Source organism: Antedon mediterranea, chromosome 6 (assembly GCF_964355755.1).
Source record: "Antedon mediterranea chromosome 6, ecAntMedi1.1, whole genome shotgun sequence".
Taxonomy (NCBI): domain Eukaryota; kingdom Metazoa; phylum Echinodermata; class Crinoidea; order Comatulida; family Antedonidae; genus Antedon; species Antedon mediterranea.
In genome coordinates, this window is record NC_092675.1 from 18,432,799 (window position 1) to 18,452,381 (window position 19,583).

General features: G+C 33.6%; 2 protein-coding genes across 4 annotated transcripts in view; one reads left to right on the forward strand and one right to left on the reverse strand.

Annotated features, from left to right (window-relative positions):
• Positions 1 to 9,677, forward strand: part of LOC140052106 (neuronal acetylcholine receptor subunit alpha-10-like) — a 32,782-nt gene extending 23,105 nt beyond the window's left edge. For all 3 annotated transcript variants that reach the window (XM_072097512.1, XM_072097513.1, XM_072097514.1), the window contains exons 3-7: positions 2,666 to 2,814; positions 4,717 to 4,761; positions 5,098 to 5,207; positions 5,929 to 6,467; positions 6,788 to 9,677. In XM_072097512.1, the coding sequence (XP_071953613.1) occupies positions 2,666 to 2,814; positions 4,717 to 4,761; positions 5,098 to 5,207; positions 5,929 to 6,467; positions 6,788 to 7,338 (1,394 nt within the window). In that variant the 3' untranslated portion in view covers positions 7,339 to 9,677. The remainder of the gene's footprint in view (positions 1 to 2,665; positions 2,815 to 4,716; positions 4,762 to 5,097; positions 5,208 to 5,928; positions 6,468 to 6,787) is intronic.
• A 3,028-nt stretch (positions 9,678 to 12,705) lies between these two features.
• LOC140052451 (uncharacterized) lies at positions 12,706 to 13,206 on the reverse strand. Its single transcript, XM_072098063.1, has one exon. It carries the CDS (start codon positions 13,204 to 13,206, stop codon positions 12,706 to 12,708), a length of 501 nt encoding a protein of 166 aa, XP_071954164.1.
• Positions 13,207 to 19,583: the final 6,377 nt, after the last annotated feature.

Genomic DNA, 19,583 nt, shown 5'->3' on the forward strand with positions numbered 1-19,583 from the left:
AAAAACTAGGCCTATATAAATCATAAGACATAATATTAAAAACTAGGTCTATAAATTATAAGACATGTTATTAAAAACTAGGCCTAAACCACTCTTGATGACATAAATAAAACTAGGGAAATCATGAGTTATAATTATAATTATATCATGTCTAAATTTGTGTTGTGTATTTATGGTTTGTTTATTAGCCAGTGCCACAACTAGTTAGGTAAAGGGTCAATGATAATGTCCATCGTGCATGTTCACTATTAAGTGTATCTATTAAAGATACAGATTACATACAGAAATCAATTTGCTGAAGTGTGGGACTTGAGTAAGAAAGAAAAACATTACGAGAATAAGTAATTCCCATTATGTTTTAATATACATCGTTATTGATTTTTGTAAATATTTTAACTTTGTTTGATCGGAGATTGAAAATGCATTGACGATCTGTCTAAATCAGAAGGTATGTATTGATTGCGATAAGTGGAGGAGCTCTAGTTGTTATTGACACGGGTATCATTACTGACCCGCAGCCATTTCTAACAGAACACATCTTAAGTGAATTTGTCTAGGGAAATAAAACACATTTATGTATACGTTCAATTAAATTCGGCTCCATTATGATTCCACAGAACAAGAATTTTGTATCGTATTTGCCCACTCATCGTTCGTCGATAGCGTTATTTTTTACTTCTCTTGCTTTTATAAAATCGATGACAACATCAATACAATTAACTTAAAGAAGGAATATAAAATTGACTTATTTATTATTTAAATATAATACCCACCACGTGATCACATGAATACACATGTTGAATGTTAATAATATCAATATTTTGTGCCTGGGAGTAAAATCCTTCATTAAAATATTTCTATTTTCAGTGAAAGCTATTCGATGCTATACATATTAAAGATACACTCACGCTTGTTCATTTTATGGAACGGAAGATGCAATTCTTAAGTTCGGTCTAAACTATCAAACTAGTTTGACAAAACAATGTGATGTGCCTAAATATGGTAGTGATATGCTTAAATATAAAGTGATATGACACCATCATGTCCATATATGGGCACATCACATTTTGTTGTCGCATACAGTTTGATGGTGTAGACAGATTTACTATACGAATGTCCGTATTCTATTCCGTGAAACGGAACAAGTGTGATGTAGTTAAATATGATAATAAATAAACCATTATGGTCTATTTATTATGATAATAATAATACGTCATAACCAATTTAAAAAATAAATCAGTTTCTGTGGTACAAATGAGGTTTTAATTGACGCAACTTATATATCTAATTCCCATGCGATAGCACATTAACGATCGTTTTAATTTATCATCATTCTGAGACATTTACGGGATTCGCTAAGTTCTCTTATCACCTAAAAGAATTATCCACAAAGGATATAACGACATACTAGTAATGAATTCTAAACTTCTACGGCCTGTGCCTTTTAACACACAATAAACACATTTACTTAATATCGGACAATAATATAATTCAATCTTTTTGATTTCTTTTGATTGGATTACAAATAAACAAAAACAATGCTACAAAATCTTCATGCGATATGAATTATACATATTTATAGAGATTGCTTATTATTCAAACTCAATTTCATACAAGATTAAGTATTTCAACAGATTGATATGTAGGCCTAGACCTTCGACTTAATAATATGTATTGAAGCTATAGACCTTTACAACGGTGGCACACGTTACTACACAGCGCGTCCATAAAATAAATATATAGACCACAAGCAGATACTAAATCAATCCAACATATACAACAAGGCCATATACATGGCTGCAGTCGCGTGCGCAAATTTGAATTAGTGTTTACCGACTGACCGACCGACCAACCGACATAGTGAGCTATAGAGTCACGTTGCACGCGACTAAAAACAATAACTAACCCACGTATGTGTTTAACTTTAAAATGCGTTTATTAAACAAGGCCATACACACGGCTGCAGTCGCGTGCGCAAATTTATTTAGCGATCGACCTACCGACCGACATAGTGAGCTATAGAGTCGCGTTTGCAATATAAGAACCACTAATACATTTTAATATAATTTCACCGTAAGTAGTTTAATTTCGTTTTAATGTATTCTGTTTGTCGTCATAATTCAAATTACAGACCAAGGACATCACAGTGTGTAAACAATAAGGAAAACGAAACAACAAAACAACCATTTTCCCTTATACTGTACAAGTAACATAATCAAACTTAAAAGTTGTGTCATGTGACATTATCAGGCTAATATTGACAGTTACCTTTGTAAATCTTCCATAATCATATTTAGTCGACTTACTTTTAACCATTATTTACATTTACAATACTTGTACTGTATGAGAACTTGTGAGCAACGTATCCAGTAGGCCTACAGTTTAATCAGTAAACAAAAGCGAATCGGACCCACGTGAATTTCTTCTTTTAATAGTCGCTTGTTGGTACTGTATCTACATTTGTTTCATGTTAGCTAACGTTTAATCTATCAGCACCGGATGAGATGATCTTACACATTAGATGATGTAGTAAGAAATTTGCCTAATACTGGATAAATATTGCTATAAAGAGACTCAACACTGATAATCGGGTGTTTTAATCTATTATCTTCCTTCTAAACGAACATTTACATATTTCTTAATATTTGCATGTTTCTTTTGACAGATAATGTAGATTGTGACATTCGAAATCTTGTAAAACATCTTATGGAGGATGAGGATCAGCCGTACAAATCATATATCAGACCAGTTAAAGATGAAAACACAACAAAAATCATCTCATACGAAATGCTTCCAAAGAATCTAATTACATTTGTAAGTATTCTATGAATAATATATATCAGAAATAGAATATATTAATTTAGTAATTCATCAAAGAAAGTTCACCAAAAGTAAGTGACATAAAACAAGCCAATTGGCGATTACCAGGGCATATAGCAAGAAGGGAGGACAACAGATTGACAGAATGGCAGCCGAGAATCTTAGGTAAGACAAAAACGTAGATCAAGGGACGAAATCATATCTCATACAGAAACAACTTGCTTGGGTTAGGGTTAGAACAGAAGGGAACAGCAGAGGCTCGAGGAGGGCTATCCGACTGGAGATGATGTAACCGAGATAAGGTAAGGTAACATTTAGTTATGGCATGTGGATTTAACAAAAGACTCCAGAGTACTTTGCTAAACTATATTTCCTTTTTGAATAAAAAAGATTTACTACAATTCTTATCTTAGACGTGGTTCCAGTAATTGTCATCTTCACACATATCGTGGAAACAAACATGCCAATGTTATCGACAACTATGAAGTTGCTAGTTTGTGATATGTCGGAATATTTTCATTTCATTTCAGTACATTTTTATTTATTTATTGACCGCTCTCGGAGTATGACATTTTACAATATGACACTTAATAATAGTTGTTGTAATAGAGAAGTACAATATAGAGCATACTATACCCAACACTTTATCACAAATGAACTGAACCTACGCATTTTTAAAACAAAATAAGCTGAAATGTGGAGGTCTCATAACATCTGTTTGCTCTCCATCCTATTTCCAATTTTCCAGAATCCATTCCTGATCAATAAATATGTTATTTGATATTATCTATCAACAATATAAATTGAAAAAAAACCACAAAGCTTCTCTGGATCCACGCAACGAATTCTATACTTCTTGTCATAAGCGTAAAGTAAAATGATCATATTTTGTTTATAAATAAATTTGTATACATTTATAATAGATTTTATTGTACGTAATCTTTATTAGAGAAGTTTGAAATGTATAAAGAAACAACACATTAACAATAAATTATTGCTCGTTATGTAGTTAGGACAGTAACAAATTGGAGGTAAATGATTTTGTACGGTATTTTGAAACAAATTGAAAGAAAAGATACCGGTACAGTGTTCATAATTGTACAGCCCATCGCATGCTATTCTAGTCCCAGCTGATTTAAATATAGCATCGTAAATGGCGTCACGCCTGGGACATCAAAGTGGTATGAATGAATATAGTTGATGTGATGATATATACAGCTGATAATTTCATGATGTTTGCGAACAGATACAGACCTACATTTATACGGCGATTTCCAGCGTTAAAATTAAATCGATACACGGTTTTGTTAATTCAATTTGAAATGCAATATTACACCATGTAAATTATAACAATAATTGAGAACCATAATCAATACAATTTCAGGAGGGGTTAACAATCAAGTCACGAATGTTAACACTGTTAATTGACTTGCGTGATATGCTGTGTAAATTGGAGCTTTCTGCTGTACTTTCCGCAAAACGTACTACTACACGAAATATAGTATACGACTAAAGTTAATTTAGCAGTTTTCAGTTTCCTTTTAGTTATACACATTTCAAACGTCTTGAAAATGAATCATGGTTTAAAAAAAAATGTTAAAGTGTTGTATCCAATACACGAGCGGTACCATAGGCACAATACACACCCTGCAGATAGCAATCTTTCCCATGCATAACAAGATTATTTCGATAGTTAAGTTAAGTTAAACATATTTAGATTGTATACAGGCGATCTCTAACAATAGGCTTGAAATGCACAAGCATAACACTTGATCTAAATATAGGTAATATAGTAAATATAGAAAATATAGGTAAGGAAGTCGGTAATTTGTATCACTTATAATGATGTTTGATTAACCTATTATATATTGTGAAGAAGTTATTTTCTATTTTTAGGACGAAGTAAAGCAACAAATACGTTTACGTGTGTGGTTAAGACAGGTAGGTATATATCATTAAATGCTTCTCCAAATACTGAAACTGCTCAGCCAGCAATCTAAACATCATTGCAATAAATATGACACAATAGAAGGAGTAATACCTTTAATTTACGTACGTACTTGTCCCAACTGTACAAAGACCTGTGTTCATATATGTAAGTCCAAGTGATCCCATCAATCACTGTAGGACATTTGTCTATTTCGTCCCCAGCTTACCTGGATAAACCAACCTAAGCCTTTCCCCCTGAGATAACAACAAATGTGAACACTCATGCTTTCTAATTGGCTGTGTTTTTTGTTCAAGCGTACCATCCTAAACAATCATTCTATTTTTTAGCATTGGGATGATGAATTTTTGACTTGGAATCCAGCAGATTTCAATAATACAAATGAAATCAGGATTCCATCAACCAAAGTATGGAGACCAGATATTGTTCTATATAACAGGTATTACAAATGTTCCCAAAAGAGCATGCTGTACGTGATTTGAAAACATGATGTAGTATGCATTGATAATGACATGTTTTATTGTTTACTATTCATATCACGAATTTAATAAAACTATTGTGCTGAAAGAATTTAGCTGATTCAATAATGTCTGCGTATAGAATTGATATTATTAACAGAAAAAACAAAATAGGCCTACTTATCACATTGACAGTCACAACACGTATTGTTTATGCTGATTAATTTAATAACTACAGAAACCGAAGCAAAGTCTCATGCGGTATCGTGTCTAGTGACAATAATCTGCAGTATCATGTCTTGTGACGACAACAGCACATACCATCACCAAACTCCTACATATTAACCTCACCCTCTAAATAATCTTTCACTATGAACAAACCCGAGGCTAGAGTCCGAATCCAGGTATACTGATTGGACAGCTGGATCACCAATCAGCTTGCTGCTAGAAAAAGTTAAAATGTAACCCTTTTGAAGAAGAAGAGGCTATGGGATGAAGTTGCTGTCAGAAGACGCGAAACTACGTATATTGTCGTTAGATATGATACCGATTGTGCTCGGGTAAATTGTACTAGGTTGTAGAAATAATCATTATTGCAGAAAGACAGTGACGAAATTGTCGTGTGATATTTTAAATTATGATCATTATTATTTACGATGATGACCTACTTAATTTAATATATATTTTGCCGTATATTTTCAGTGTCGACACGGATGGAACAAATGATCCACAACTTCCTGTAACAGTTTTAAGCAATGGCACCGTAGCATATAATACTCCGTATATATTTGTCTTCTATTGTAAAGTAGACTTAACATTTTATCCTTTCGATATTCAATACTGCAACATGTCGTTTGGTTCATGGGCACATGATATAACTCAAGTTAATCTAATCCCACCGAGTTTGTTCGGTGACACAGAACAGTACCAGGACAATGGCGAATGGAATCTACACAAAATGCCCATCACTCCAAAAGAAACTCTATTCAGCTGTTGTGAAAAACCATTCAAGATATTAATGTTCCATCTGAACTTAGAAAGGAAACCTGACTTTTATATATACAACTTAATTTTGCCATATGTATTAATTTCAGTTATGTCTCTGTTAGCATTTTATTTGCCACCAGAATCAGGCGAGAAGATGAGTTTATCGATAACTGTTTTGTTATCTCTTATTGTCTTTAACCAGTTGGTCTTCCAAACAATACCCCGTGTCTCCGCAGAAAGTTTTCCCATTTTAGGTACGTAACAAGCTTAATATATTTTTATTTCCAACATTGTATATCCTTAGACCTAATCATTTCCAAAAATAATCAAAAGTATATTATGTTTATTAATGAGCATTTTGAAGAACCTAGCCTACACTAAACTTTACAAATTGTTTGTTATAAAATTCGAAGGTTTCTCGAGTAAGAAAGGTTTGCAGTGTATACCTCTAAACAAACTCTACAGTGTTTCGAAGTGTGTCAACTGGTCTACACTAGCAAACTTTGGGAAAATGTGCTTGACAAATGTTTCTTTACTTTGATTATTTCCATTTTGTATTTGTCTCCATTCACAGGAAAATATTTCATATGCATGATTGGTATGGTATCAATGTCTGTGACAATGTCGGTGTTAAATTTACATGTGTACCACAGAGAACATGCTTGTATACCTATGCCAGAGTTTCTTCGATGGATTGTATTCAGTGTGATGGCGAGACTTGTTGGAAAATGCAAACCGCATCAAGTTCCTCCTGCATTGACGACTGAATGGAAGGGATATCAAGCAGAAAAAGATGGTTTCGAACTTGAAGAACTCATGGATGATTTGGACTTCAAACCGGAAAGTATTTTAATGTCTACCAAGGGTGGAAATAATGATGGGTCTCCGCGGATAGATCGGATGGAGCGGCATATGACAAGAATATCAAAGTTCACAGAGTATCTTGCGGCCAGGAAACGAAAGAAGGACAAAGATCAAGAGATTGCAAAAGAATGGAGAGATGCATCGGCCGTGATCGATCGCACATTGTTGCTATCCTTTGCTCTAATCACTCTATGTTTACCAACATTCTTCCTTTTAGCCGCTAGAGGATTTTTTAGTTCTGAGGACAATGTAGATCATTGAAGGAAATTTTTAACATGCAAGCTCTTCTACTTTAACATTTTAGAACTCTGGAAAAGTTCCCTTAAAATATCTTTTTAAATAACTCATCACTTAAAATTATATATTAATAATCAGTATCATACTAGCCTAAAGTACAATACGGCGTACACACGAGGGACTGCCGTGTGAGGCATTCGTTCAGAGAAGTCGACTAAACGCTGAAGTAAATGTATATACTCCTTTCTCTTTGCCCATACAACGTGGCTGAAATCCAACGCGCACGTTGTATCTTACACACGGTAACCGAGTATTTAATAGCTAAAAACTGGAAGAAAACTGAAAGAACCTAAAATTTTATTGATTGGAATACCATCAATCCGCTAATATAACTTGCCAAATTATTTATAGCTTCGTCTACTCTACCTTAATATAAGTACTTTATGAACTCGCAATATTGTATTATATAATCATTTTACAGATATTATTCGATAGACCTTGAACTGGCCTGAACTTGAAAAACCATTTGTTATCTCACATAATTTCAACCCTACCACTTAAATACCTTAATAATATCTTACGAGGTTAAACAGAATACATTACTTTCGTTCGCTATATTCCATTTTGCAGCGATTTTTAATACATTGGCTATCTTGATTTACATTTAATTACAATATGATTTTAGAGAAACTTTAAAATGCTTTCCAAACTTATTATATACAAATAATAGTAGCTCAATAAATCTAAAATTCTAGCAGGTCTAGAGTAGATCAATTTGAATTGATTTGAAAGTCAGTAACTCACAATTAAAGTAAGTATGAAGCATATATGTTTTTAAAATACGGCTGCAGACTAACTGCCGTGAATAATCTTCGAGTGCAGCGGCGCAATTCGTTCGTTTTTGGTGATTGCTGGTAAACGTAGAGTGATTTAAGACGAAGTTATAGAGTGATGTACTTTATCATGCAGTGTATTCACAAACATTGGGACTAATAAATGTGAATAATTTATGTTTCCAACAAAATCAAGAATGACGACAAATTACACCGGTCCAGATAACATTCATGTGTAATATTGCTAAAGGCACTTAGGCCTAACAAAACTATGATATTTTACATTAACAAAACCTTCTTGGTCAAGTTTTGCTAAAAATTGTACATTTAGACTGAAAGTGTAAAAACAGTGTTGTACTCCTTGTGGAGCCTTTAAGAAAATATTAGACATTAGTAGGTCACGGGAACACCATTAGAGAACGATGATATATATCAATGGAGTGTTACAACATATGCCACTTTGCAAAGTATTCTTAAAATATAGATAAAGATTCTAGTTTTACTCGTTTACTCATCCCTTACCATTTAAGGATTAGATTTAGAAGCAAAGACCTACAATGTAAAGTTCATAAAAAAAAAGTAAACGTACAGAAATGTGAGCTATAACGACCTTATGAGCATGCGCATTGTGACAACGAACATATCGTTAGACATAATTTATTGTATGTTTCAAGTATTCTGTACATATTTATAATACGCCTAGTTCTTGTATTATAGTTACACATTTTAACATAAAACAAGATGAATATTATCTTGCAATAGTGATATAGATTAAGATTATGGAGTTTACCATGTTTTATGACGACAGAAATTGCAATGATACACAGTTCATAGTTTTTAAAAGATGGAGTATTTTCGTGAAATTTGTTTTCACAAACAAAAATTCCCACACATCTTAAAAAGTAAGAGCTATATTAAAATCGCAAAATATATTTAGTGGTACGGTATTACTGACGAATTCGAAGGTTGCTAAATTCATTATCTATCAAATGAATAAATACAGTTTCTAGGTAATAATACCTTAGAAAAAAAAAGTGTTATGGAACTATGCATTTATTAAGAAATCTAAGTTTGGAATGAAGTGTAAAATAAGTTCTTGTTTATTAACTATGATCAATGAATATACATTTTAACAAAATGTGTTATGGACAGATATGCAAAGCTTTAATGTTATGGTTGAGAAAATTTGAATTGAATGTTTTGTTTATTTGGCTTACTGGATCAATATATATATATATATTAATGTCACGGATGTAGGCCTACTGGTGGTTGGGCCTATGCGTTGCCAATGGGCGCCGCGTGGTGTGATGCCATGTCTTATATTTTAAAAACCATTTAAACTTGTGTAGTAAGATTACTTATTCCTCGTCAGTCAACACATGTTAATGATTTTAAAATACGTTTAACTACAGCACTGAATAGTTATGTCTTGAAAAAAGCTGATTAGAATTTTAATATATTATTTATAATATTCCATATGCGCAATATTATAGTGAAATACTATGTATAAATAGATGTAGACAAACAATGTTACAGTAAATGTTTTTTAAGTAAAGATAACTTCGTGGTACGCCTTTTATTTCTATGTTATGCATTGATTCGCATTAACAATGACAGATCAAATGCATTAAATCATTAGGAGTATTAGCTTATTTACGTCAGAAGTAACATTTATCAAACAGTGATGTCACGATCAACAAATTGGCATTAATTTCCAACTCATTTCAAAACTGTTTTTGAAGAAGCAGAATCAGCAACTATATAATTGCAACTAAACAATTCAAATAACTTAAGACTTAATCAAAAATATTATTATTTAAATCATCTCAGTCAATCGTTAACATGATGAAGTCAGTGAGGATTGCGAATTGAACTGTAAAATGGAATTTTCAATATCGCATTCGTCGTGTTAGGCCTCAATATATAGAAACATACTAAACAAGAACAGATACCAGTTCACCAAAACAAGTTGTAGACATTTACTCCTAAAATAAGAACCAAACTTCTTGTTTTGACTCCTAAATTTGGAGCCAAACTTGTGTTGCCTCCTACAGTAAGAACCCAACTTCTCTTTTTGCCTTCTAAAGTGGAAAACAAACCCGTAGAGACGCATAATCTGGATCGACACGTTAATAAAGGCACAGGTTTTTAGTCGCGTGGACGCGACTATATAGTTCACTATGTCGGTCGGTCGGTCCGGTATCACTATGCGTTTTATCGCTTTCTGACCTTATCTTGATATCAGTTTAATCTAGCTAAGTCAATTTTTGACAGTATATTCCTTATGGCCAGGAATCGATGGGGTTATGTTTTCACGGTGCGCAATAAAAAATTACGCGGTCTACGCCCGATTTAACGAAATCACCTTTGTAATCATATCTTCACAACCATGAATCACAATTAAATAAAATTTGGTACTCATAAATTTCAGGGCATAAATCATCATATGGCAATATAATTACGTGCGTAGCGCATGTAACGCATGCGTACGCGCGCTTAAAATTTTCAAAATTTATTTTCGATGAAATAAGAGTACGTTTCAGGCAATTTTAAGCGTTTACAAAACTGCCATGAGTGCGCAGATTTCGCGTTAAATGTCGTTGCGCACTCTTTTTGCCCGATTTCTGTTTTCTTGACTTACTTTTCAACTCGAAATTACGTTATACGAGCACGTCAAAAGTGACAGGCTACGCACGTGTAAATTAAAAAAATATAAATGTTTTTAAACATTTCAACATTTTTAAACATGTTCAGTAATTTCGGTCAGTTGGTAGGTTGGTCGGTCGGTCTGTAAACACTAATGAGTACGCGACTGCAGCCATTTATATGGCCTTGTTATTTTACTTTTAGACTTTGTTGGAAGATCACTTTACAATACGCAACTCTACCAGCTCACTATGTCGGTCGGTTGGTCGGTCGGTCGGTTGGACGGTAAACAACACGTTGAGCACGCGACTGCAATCATGTATATGGCCTTGTTCCCATTAAATTTAAGCAATCTGAATTTGTACGGACATGTTCTCAGATCCATATCAACTCTATGAACATCAATGAAATCAGGACAAATGATGCTGGGAATTACTGATATGACAAGTAAGCATATATTTTGTATCATACCTACGTCAAAGTTTATTTATTATTTTATAAAGCTATATATTCAATAAACTTAGTATTGAAAATTTAAATGGAAAGATATTATTGGATAGCACACGGTGACAATAATTTACATTAGTTTTTCTGCGACAGAAATAAAATTCAACTTAGTATTGATTCTTTAAAGTATGAATTTAGAAATACTGATTTTGCAATATTATAACAACGAAATATGTAATTAATGTATACATTATAATGTATATTCATATTTTTTCATATATTGTCTAATACTATTATATCGATATTAAAAATTCAATATTAATCCTTAAAACTATTTTTATCTAATATTATATCGAACGTATTTGTTGAACCCAAGTAAGGGTAAACAATTTAGAGAATTATTCATCACACGTGTCGTATCTAAGATATGTATAATTTTTCGTTATTTCGGACTTCATATGAATAGAAAACTATAGATAACTACAAAAACAACGTTCCATTTTTTACGAAGCTTCAATTCAACAAGAAAAAAATTATTTTCAACTCTCCAGGGTGGGTGAGTGGCCGAGCGGTTAAGACAGTGGAACCGTAATCACGTAGCCATAACATCGGCAGGGGTTCGAGCCTCACTCACTCCATGGTTCTGGTGGTAGAACGAGTCTTCTCGGATAAGGACTATAAAGCGTAGGTCCAGTGTACACAACTTGCTCGTGTGCACTTTAAAGAACCTAGTACATCTTTCGAGACGACTAGGGGGTTACCCCGGGGTATTAGTACATCACAGCCACTGATCACCAACTGGGCCCTCTGGGAGACCAGTCTTTGACTGAAGAGGTTACCCAGTATAAATATAAATTTCAACTCTCCAGCTGATTTTGAATCTAATCAATGCAACCCACTTCTCCACCCGCCGCAAACAACAGCAAAACAAGGTACTTACTTACCTAACAAGGTACTGTACTTACCTAACAAGGTACTGTACTTACCTAACAAAGATTCAAATTCAATTGTTGACCGTCCGCATTGATCTCCCTCTTTAACTTTTATGATGGTAGCCAGATTTCTGAACAATTCTTTTTCATAATAGAAATAATCCTTTCTAAAAGCATTATAATCAATGTAAAACAACGTACTATGTATAATGCACTTTCATCGCATCACTTAATGAATATCCTCTCAAGAAATCCTATTCCAGAACCTGTATTTTAATTGACATTCTATAATTACCATACACACAAGAAAACAATCAGCCTTTTAATTGTATACAATTGCTAGGATAATGACGTCACATTCAACCGACGCAGTTGTGGGATGCTAGGTGTATGACCATAGTATGCAAATTAGTATAGATTCAAATAAATTAACACTCTAAATACACGTGTTCTTACTTGAATCTTACTTGAATCTTCGGGCTCATGGTTAAGGCAAATGCCTTTTAAACGCCCTCCATTTCTTCTGTATTAAACTAGAATTGGTAGCAAAATTTATCTCCCATTGCTCTGTCTTTGTTTAGGTGGTCCTTGAATGCATTAATGTTTTCTGCTTGTACTGTAGTGTGGTATAGATTGTTCCATGTGTTGACGATTCTACTTGAAAAGGAGTAGCTTCTGATTTTCAGTCGAGCTCTTGGCTTTCTTAATTTGAATTGATGGCCCCTTGTTCTACTTTCCTCTCTAAAATCAAAAAAGGTTTCGGCTTCAATATCATCCAAGCCCTTGATAATTTTAAACACTTGTATAATGTCCGCTCTCCTGCTTCTGTAATTCAGTGTAGGGAGTCCAAGCTCTTTTAAGCTCTGATCGTAAGATTTATCTCGTAACTTTTTGACAATTTTAGTGGCCCTACGCTGCACTCTTTCAAGCTTATCCAAATCACCTTTTAGGAGAGGGTACCATATACAGCTTGCGTATTCCAGATGAGGTCGAATTATACTTTTATAAAGGGGCAGGAACATATCCTTATCCATGTAAGCAAAAGATCGCCTTACCAGTCAAATGAGTCTATTTGCTTTATTTACAGCTTCATTCGTTTGTAGTGAAAATTTTAAAGACTGATCAAAAGTAACTCCAAGGTTTTTTTTAGTATTGGCAGTTGGCAGATCCTCGTCACCTTCCTCTGTTGGGATAGTGTATTTCATTTGTGGATTTGAATTTCCATAATGAATTACTTTACATTTATTGATGTTGAATTTCAGCTGCCATCTTTTAGACCAATCAGATAATGCATTAAGATCATTTTGAACTGTATCATTTCTGTTTTCATGCACAACATAAAACATCTTAGTGTCATCTCCAAACATCCATACTTTAGATTTAACTGCATCAGGTAGATCGTTTATGTAAATTATAAATAATAAAGGGCCTAACACGCTGCCTTGAGGGACTCCGCTTTTAACCATAGACCATTCAGAAAATGCTGCGGCCACTCTAACTCTTTGTCTTCTCCCTGTCAAAAATTGATGTATCCATCTCTCAGCAGATTTCCTTTTATTCCATACGCTTCCAATTTTGTTATTAATCTCTGGTGGGGGATAGAATCGAACGCCTTACTGAAATCCAAGTATACAGCATCAAAGTTTTCCCCTGCATCCAGCAATTTTGTCCATTCTTCCATCACCTCCAGCAATTGTGTGACGCAAGATCTACCTTTCCAAAACCCATGCTGTGCTTTTATAATAAGGTTTCTATCATTTAGAAACTGTATAATGTTGTCTCTCACAATTGATTCCAAAAGTTTGCATACGACAGATGTCAAACTTACTGGCCTGTAGTTTCCAACCTCCGTCTTGTCCCCTTTCTTAAATATTGGTACTACATTGGCAAATTTCCAGCACTCCGGTAACTGTCCAGTCGATAGTGATTTGTTGTATATTGACGTCAATGGAGTTGCTACAATTTCTTTAAGTTCCTTCAGTACTCTTGGATGCACATCATCTGGTCCAGCTGATTCATTTGAGTTCATCTGCTGAAGACATGTAAGCACTTCCTCCTTTGTCACTTCAATTGAATCCAAATGGTCATCCACCTAAACTCTATGTGTAACTTCTGGCAATGACTCGAGGTCTTCATTTGTGAATACACTTGTGAAAAATGCGTTGAAAATTTCAGCTTTATGCTGATTGTCACCGGCCATATTACCCTTTCCATCCTTCACCAATCCAATAGATTGAGTTGTTTTGGTTTTCTCTCTTACATATTTCCAGAAACTTTTAGGATTAGTTTTTACTTCATTGCATATTTTCCGCTCAAGTGCAATCTTTGCTGCCCTTTTTCACCCGTTACTATATTTCTTGCCTTTTTGTAACTGTCATAATCTTTCTGTTGTCGAGACCTTGTAAACTTTTTCCATGCATTGTGTTTCATTTTAATTTTCCTCTGAACGTCACCAGTCATCCAGATAGGTTTATTTTCTTTTTTTATGTTTGACTTGGGAATACAGATCTGAACAGCATTTCTTATTGATTGATTTAAAGCTTCACAGGCCTCTTTGTATTTTCAAATTGGTAGTCCACCTCAGTAATCAATTCTTTCATATTAATATAGTCACCCTTGTTGAAATTTAGCTTGTATTCCATTTTCTCTTGTATTTTAGTTACCTGTGTCCTACTTGGACGCAATGCATCAACGTAGGCGCAACGCATGTTAGTAGTTGACTACTCACAAGAGAAAGTTTGGACAATCGTGATTGGTCAAATTACTTGAGGCGCGCTTAAGTTATTTCGTTGCGAAGTGGGAACCAATCTTTATATAATCTATTCGCAGAGAAACCCGCCTTGTTTAAACGTATAGACCAGATAGTTAAAAATCACACGTTTGCAACAAAGGTGTTATTACATTAAAAAAAAAACATTTTTAAATTTGTCATAAGAAGGCTTTTTATCAGATGCAGCCTTATGAACCCTGATTGAACTTTAATCAGTTCTTCGAACACAGAGAGACGGCTGGAAGTACGGACGGGAACAAGGAAATGACATTAATGTGTTGTTTTCGATAATAAAAATGTTGATCAGTATGTTTTCGCAATATGGTAAACAAAATTGTTTCATCCATACGATAAAATTAACATAACACATGCAATAATGTTAGAATGGTTTGTTAGCATCAAAGTCGGCAATCGTAAACGTCACGTTTAATTATGTTGATATACGTCATGGTACCAAAGTTTCATTTGATAAATATCTGGGATAAATTGTTACAAATTTGGATAGCGCCATCTATTAAAAAAAATCATTATTATTGGCGTCAACAGTACGTCACATGTTTTGGTAATTGTCAGTTGAAAATAGACGAAATATGACATGAAAAATCTTATGCTAAATCAGGATTGTATGTTTTATTTTTGTTGAATTTCACCACTGTTAAATCCTGCATAAACAACGAGTTCATCATCCATTAGGTATACATAATGGAAATTTGGACTCCCAACGATTCCAAAAAGGGTTGAAACTTCGATGAATTAATACTGCAGTCTATTTCTAGATACAGGCATACAACAGAGGTCTAGGGTTAATATACTCTTTTAAAGTTAACTGAACACACATGGGTACCAACAAACCGTATAGCAGACAGGAATAGAATAGGAATACATAGGCCTAACTTTCTGAAATTGAAAGGATTTACAAGAATAAATATTTTCACTTCGACACACATTTTCACAAATTAACACTACTTTGTAAAACATATCTGAAATGATAACAGGTGATGCCTCTTGAAATAGGGTCATATACATTAGTTTGCTACAGAGACCAATTTGTTAAACCACAAATACAAATCAAATATAAACGAGATTATTACCAATTTGTTTTAATGCATTTCTATAATCGTAATCTTAATCAAGATAATTTATCAACATAAATCTGGATTTGATTTTTGAAATAAGTTGTCAAGAAGGAAAATTGGCTTGCATAAAATTCAGAAATCACATAATGTAATTTAACTATCAAGCATATACATAATACATATATTACACATCCGAGTATATCCTTACCATCTGATTAGTTAGTTCAGTGCCGTTCAGTATACAAGTTCTACGGTACGCAAAAGCGGCGCGGTGCCTTTTTAAATAGCATAGCCTCGCGTCTAAAATTTTACATAGATGTCCGATGAAAGCAGCAGATTAGTTGAAAAAAAGTTTACTTCAAACTTTATGTGACAAAAACATGAGATGTGCCCACATATGGATATGGATACGATGACATCATATCACTACCATTATTTAGGCACATCACACTTTTTTTGTCGAACTAGTTTGATAGTATAGGTAGGTAGATAGTATAGGTAGGTAGATAGTATAGGTAGGTAGATAGTATAGGTAGGTAGATAGTATAGGTAGATAGTATAGGTAGGTAGATAGTATAGGTAGGTAGATAGTATAGGTATGTAGATAGTATAGGTATGTAGATAGTATAGGTAGGTAGATAGTATAGGTAGGTAGATAGTATAGGTAGGTAGATAGTATAGGTAGGTAGATAGTATATGTATGTAGATAGTATAGGTAGGTAGATAGTATAGGTAGGTAGATAGTATAGGTATGTAGATAGTATAGGTATGTAGATAGTATAGGTAGGTAGATAGTATAGGTAGGTAGATAGTATAGGTAGGTAGATAGTATAGGTAGGTAGATAGTATAGGTAGGTAGATAGTATAGGTAGGTAGATAGTATAGGTAGGTAGATAGTATAGGTATGTAGATAGTATAGGTATGTAGATAGTATAGGTAGGTAGATAGTATAGGTAGGTAGATAGTATAGGTAGGTAGATAGTATAGGTAGGTAGATAGTATAGGTAGGTAGATAGTATAGGTAGGTAGATAGTATAGGTAGGTAGATAGTATAGGTAGGTAGATAGTATAGGTAGGTAGATAGTATAGGTAGGTAGATAGTATAGGTAGGTAGATAGTATAGGTAGGTAGATAGTATAGGTAGGTAGATAGTATAGGTAGGTAGATAGTATAGGTAGGTAGATAGTATAGGTAGGTAGATAGTATATGTAGGTAAATAGTATAGGTAGGTAAATAGTATAGGTAGGTAGATAGTATAGGTAGGTAGATAGTATAGGTAGGTAGATAGTATAGGTAGGTAGATAGTATAGGTAGGTAGATAGTATATGTAGGTAGATAGTATAGGTAGGTAGATAGTATAGGTAGGTAGATAGTATAGGTAGGTAGATAGTATAGGTAGGTAGATAGTATAGGTAGGTAGATAGTATAGGTAGGTAGATAGTATAGGTAGGTAGATAGTATCGGTAGGTAGATAGTATAGGTAGGTAGATAGTATAGGTAGGTAGATAGTATAGGTAGGTAGATAGTATAGGTAGGTAGATAGTATTGGTAGGTAGATAGTATAGGTAGGTAGATAGTATAGGTAGGTAGATAGTATAGGTAGGTAGATAGTATCGGTAGGTAGATAGTATAGGTAGGTAGATAGTATATGTAGATAACTAGTAGGTGGGTACAAACAATAAAACGAATTTAAAATATTCAAAATTGATGAAATATTAACATAATTAAAGGGTATGCCGCTTATATTAACAGATTCTTAAATACATGATATTATTAATATATGCCTATCAAAATATATTGCACATAAAGCTGGTAAACTGAAATCATAGTGTTCTACAGAGCCCACATACAATAACATTTGCTTTTATAATTTATAGCAATCAAATAAAAATAATAATTTGCAATTTGTATAAATATGTGATTATAAAATTTAGATGCATCTACACCAGCATAACATAAATTGGCGATTTCAGGGCACCCGGCCCATACTATAGACGCCAATAATTCATGAGAGGCAATCTATTTGCAATCTAATCATGTTTTTCTAAATTCTAATTAGGTCTATATAAGCTTAAAATCTTATCTTAAATTCTATTATATTGGAAGAGTGTTATTTACATAATATATACTGTCTCTATACCTTAAATAAAATACTCCAAATGAATATCAAGTGTTTCTATAGTGGATGAATATAACATAGAACAGATATAGTCCATATTCACCAACATTGGACATTAATTATGTGTTGTTACCGTTGTCCATACTTCTAAATCCATAACGTTCATTGTTACATCTTTAGTATATACAATCATAATTATTATATCATTTACTCACATGATTTCAAAAGTTTTAAACAGATCATGCCAGCACGATTTAAAACGCATCAGATTAGATATCTCGTAAAGTAGTAGGCCTAACATACGAAAGCAGTTACGTCCAAAGTTAAAAAAGAAAAGAGGAAACGAATACGGTAACTTATACAGTAGTATAATAATAGTAATACACCTTTGCACTAGGGCTCCAGAGTATAGCATAATCAACGTTTCAGACTTGTAGAAATTACGTACGGATTGCAATATTATCAATATCATATGCTGATAACTAATTTATGTGTATATACGTAAACACATAAATGGTGTGTGGCTGATAGATATACATCTTCAATCATGCTTCAGAAGGGAAATCAAAAGGGATTGCCCAAATACAAAAATATACGCATACATAATCAGGCCTACTTAATTTGCATACCGTACGTTATATTAAGCTAAGCCTACGTCATTGCTTACTTTATAACAACTTTTAAAACTACTTTTTACAGTGTCTACAGAATAATAATTTAACTAATCCCTAATACACAACTCCTTCTATATCATTCAATCATTGTGTATTAGGTGTTTAATTTGATCATGCTAAAAGGGTACTATGAGAAAATTTACCCCTTCTGTCGGTAAAATATCAACCATTCTATTTGCTTGTATTACGTTGTAAAACATAGTATTTGTAATTTGTTCATACCAAACCAGTAAAATATTGTGATACAACACACACATTAGGTGAGATTTTGTTACTTTGAACCATCTTCAGACTAACTTGCTACACCATGTTTTCATTTAATGCATGTTTTCATGATCTTTTCTCTATTGGATTAAAAAAAAAGATGTTTCAATCTGTTTAACCTAGTTTACGTTCAAACATCGGAGTTATATCGGAGTTGAAAATACGGAGTCTCTGGTGTTATCCGACCACAGTAGGCCTACTAGGTCGGATGTCACCCTGGCTTGTTTCGTATCATCAGCTTAAATCAGTTTTAAACATGCTTAATTCTAGTTCGTGTGAACACAGCTTTAGAGATGCGACAGCTGTCCTTATCTTCTTAAAACACTATATGGCGTGACCAGTGCCGTGCTAACGTGCTACTGTATTTGCAAACGTTCATCAACATTCAACGTGCTTAGAAACATAATAACATCTATCTATCGACCATTATAAATACATACTATATATTTTTGAGTCGGTTTAATACCGTTATTGTAAGTTTCTTCATTTAGTAGGCTGATCTCGCATT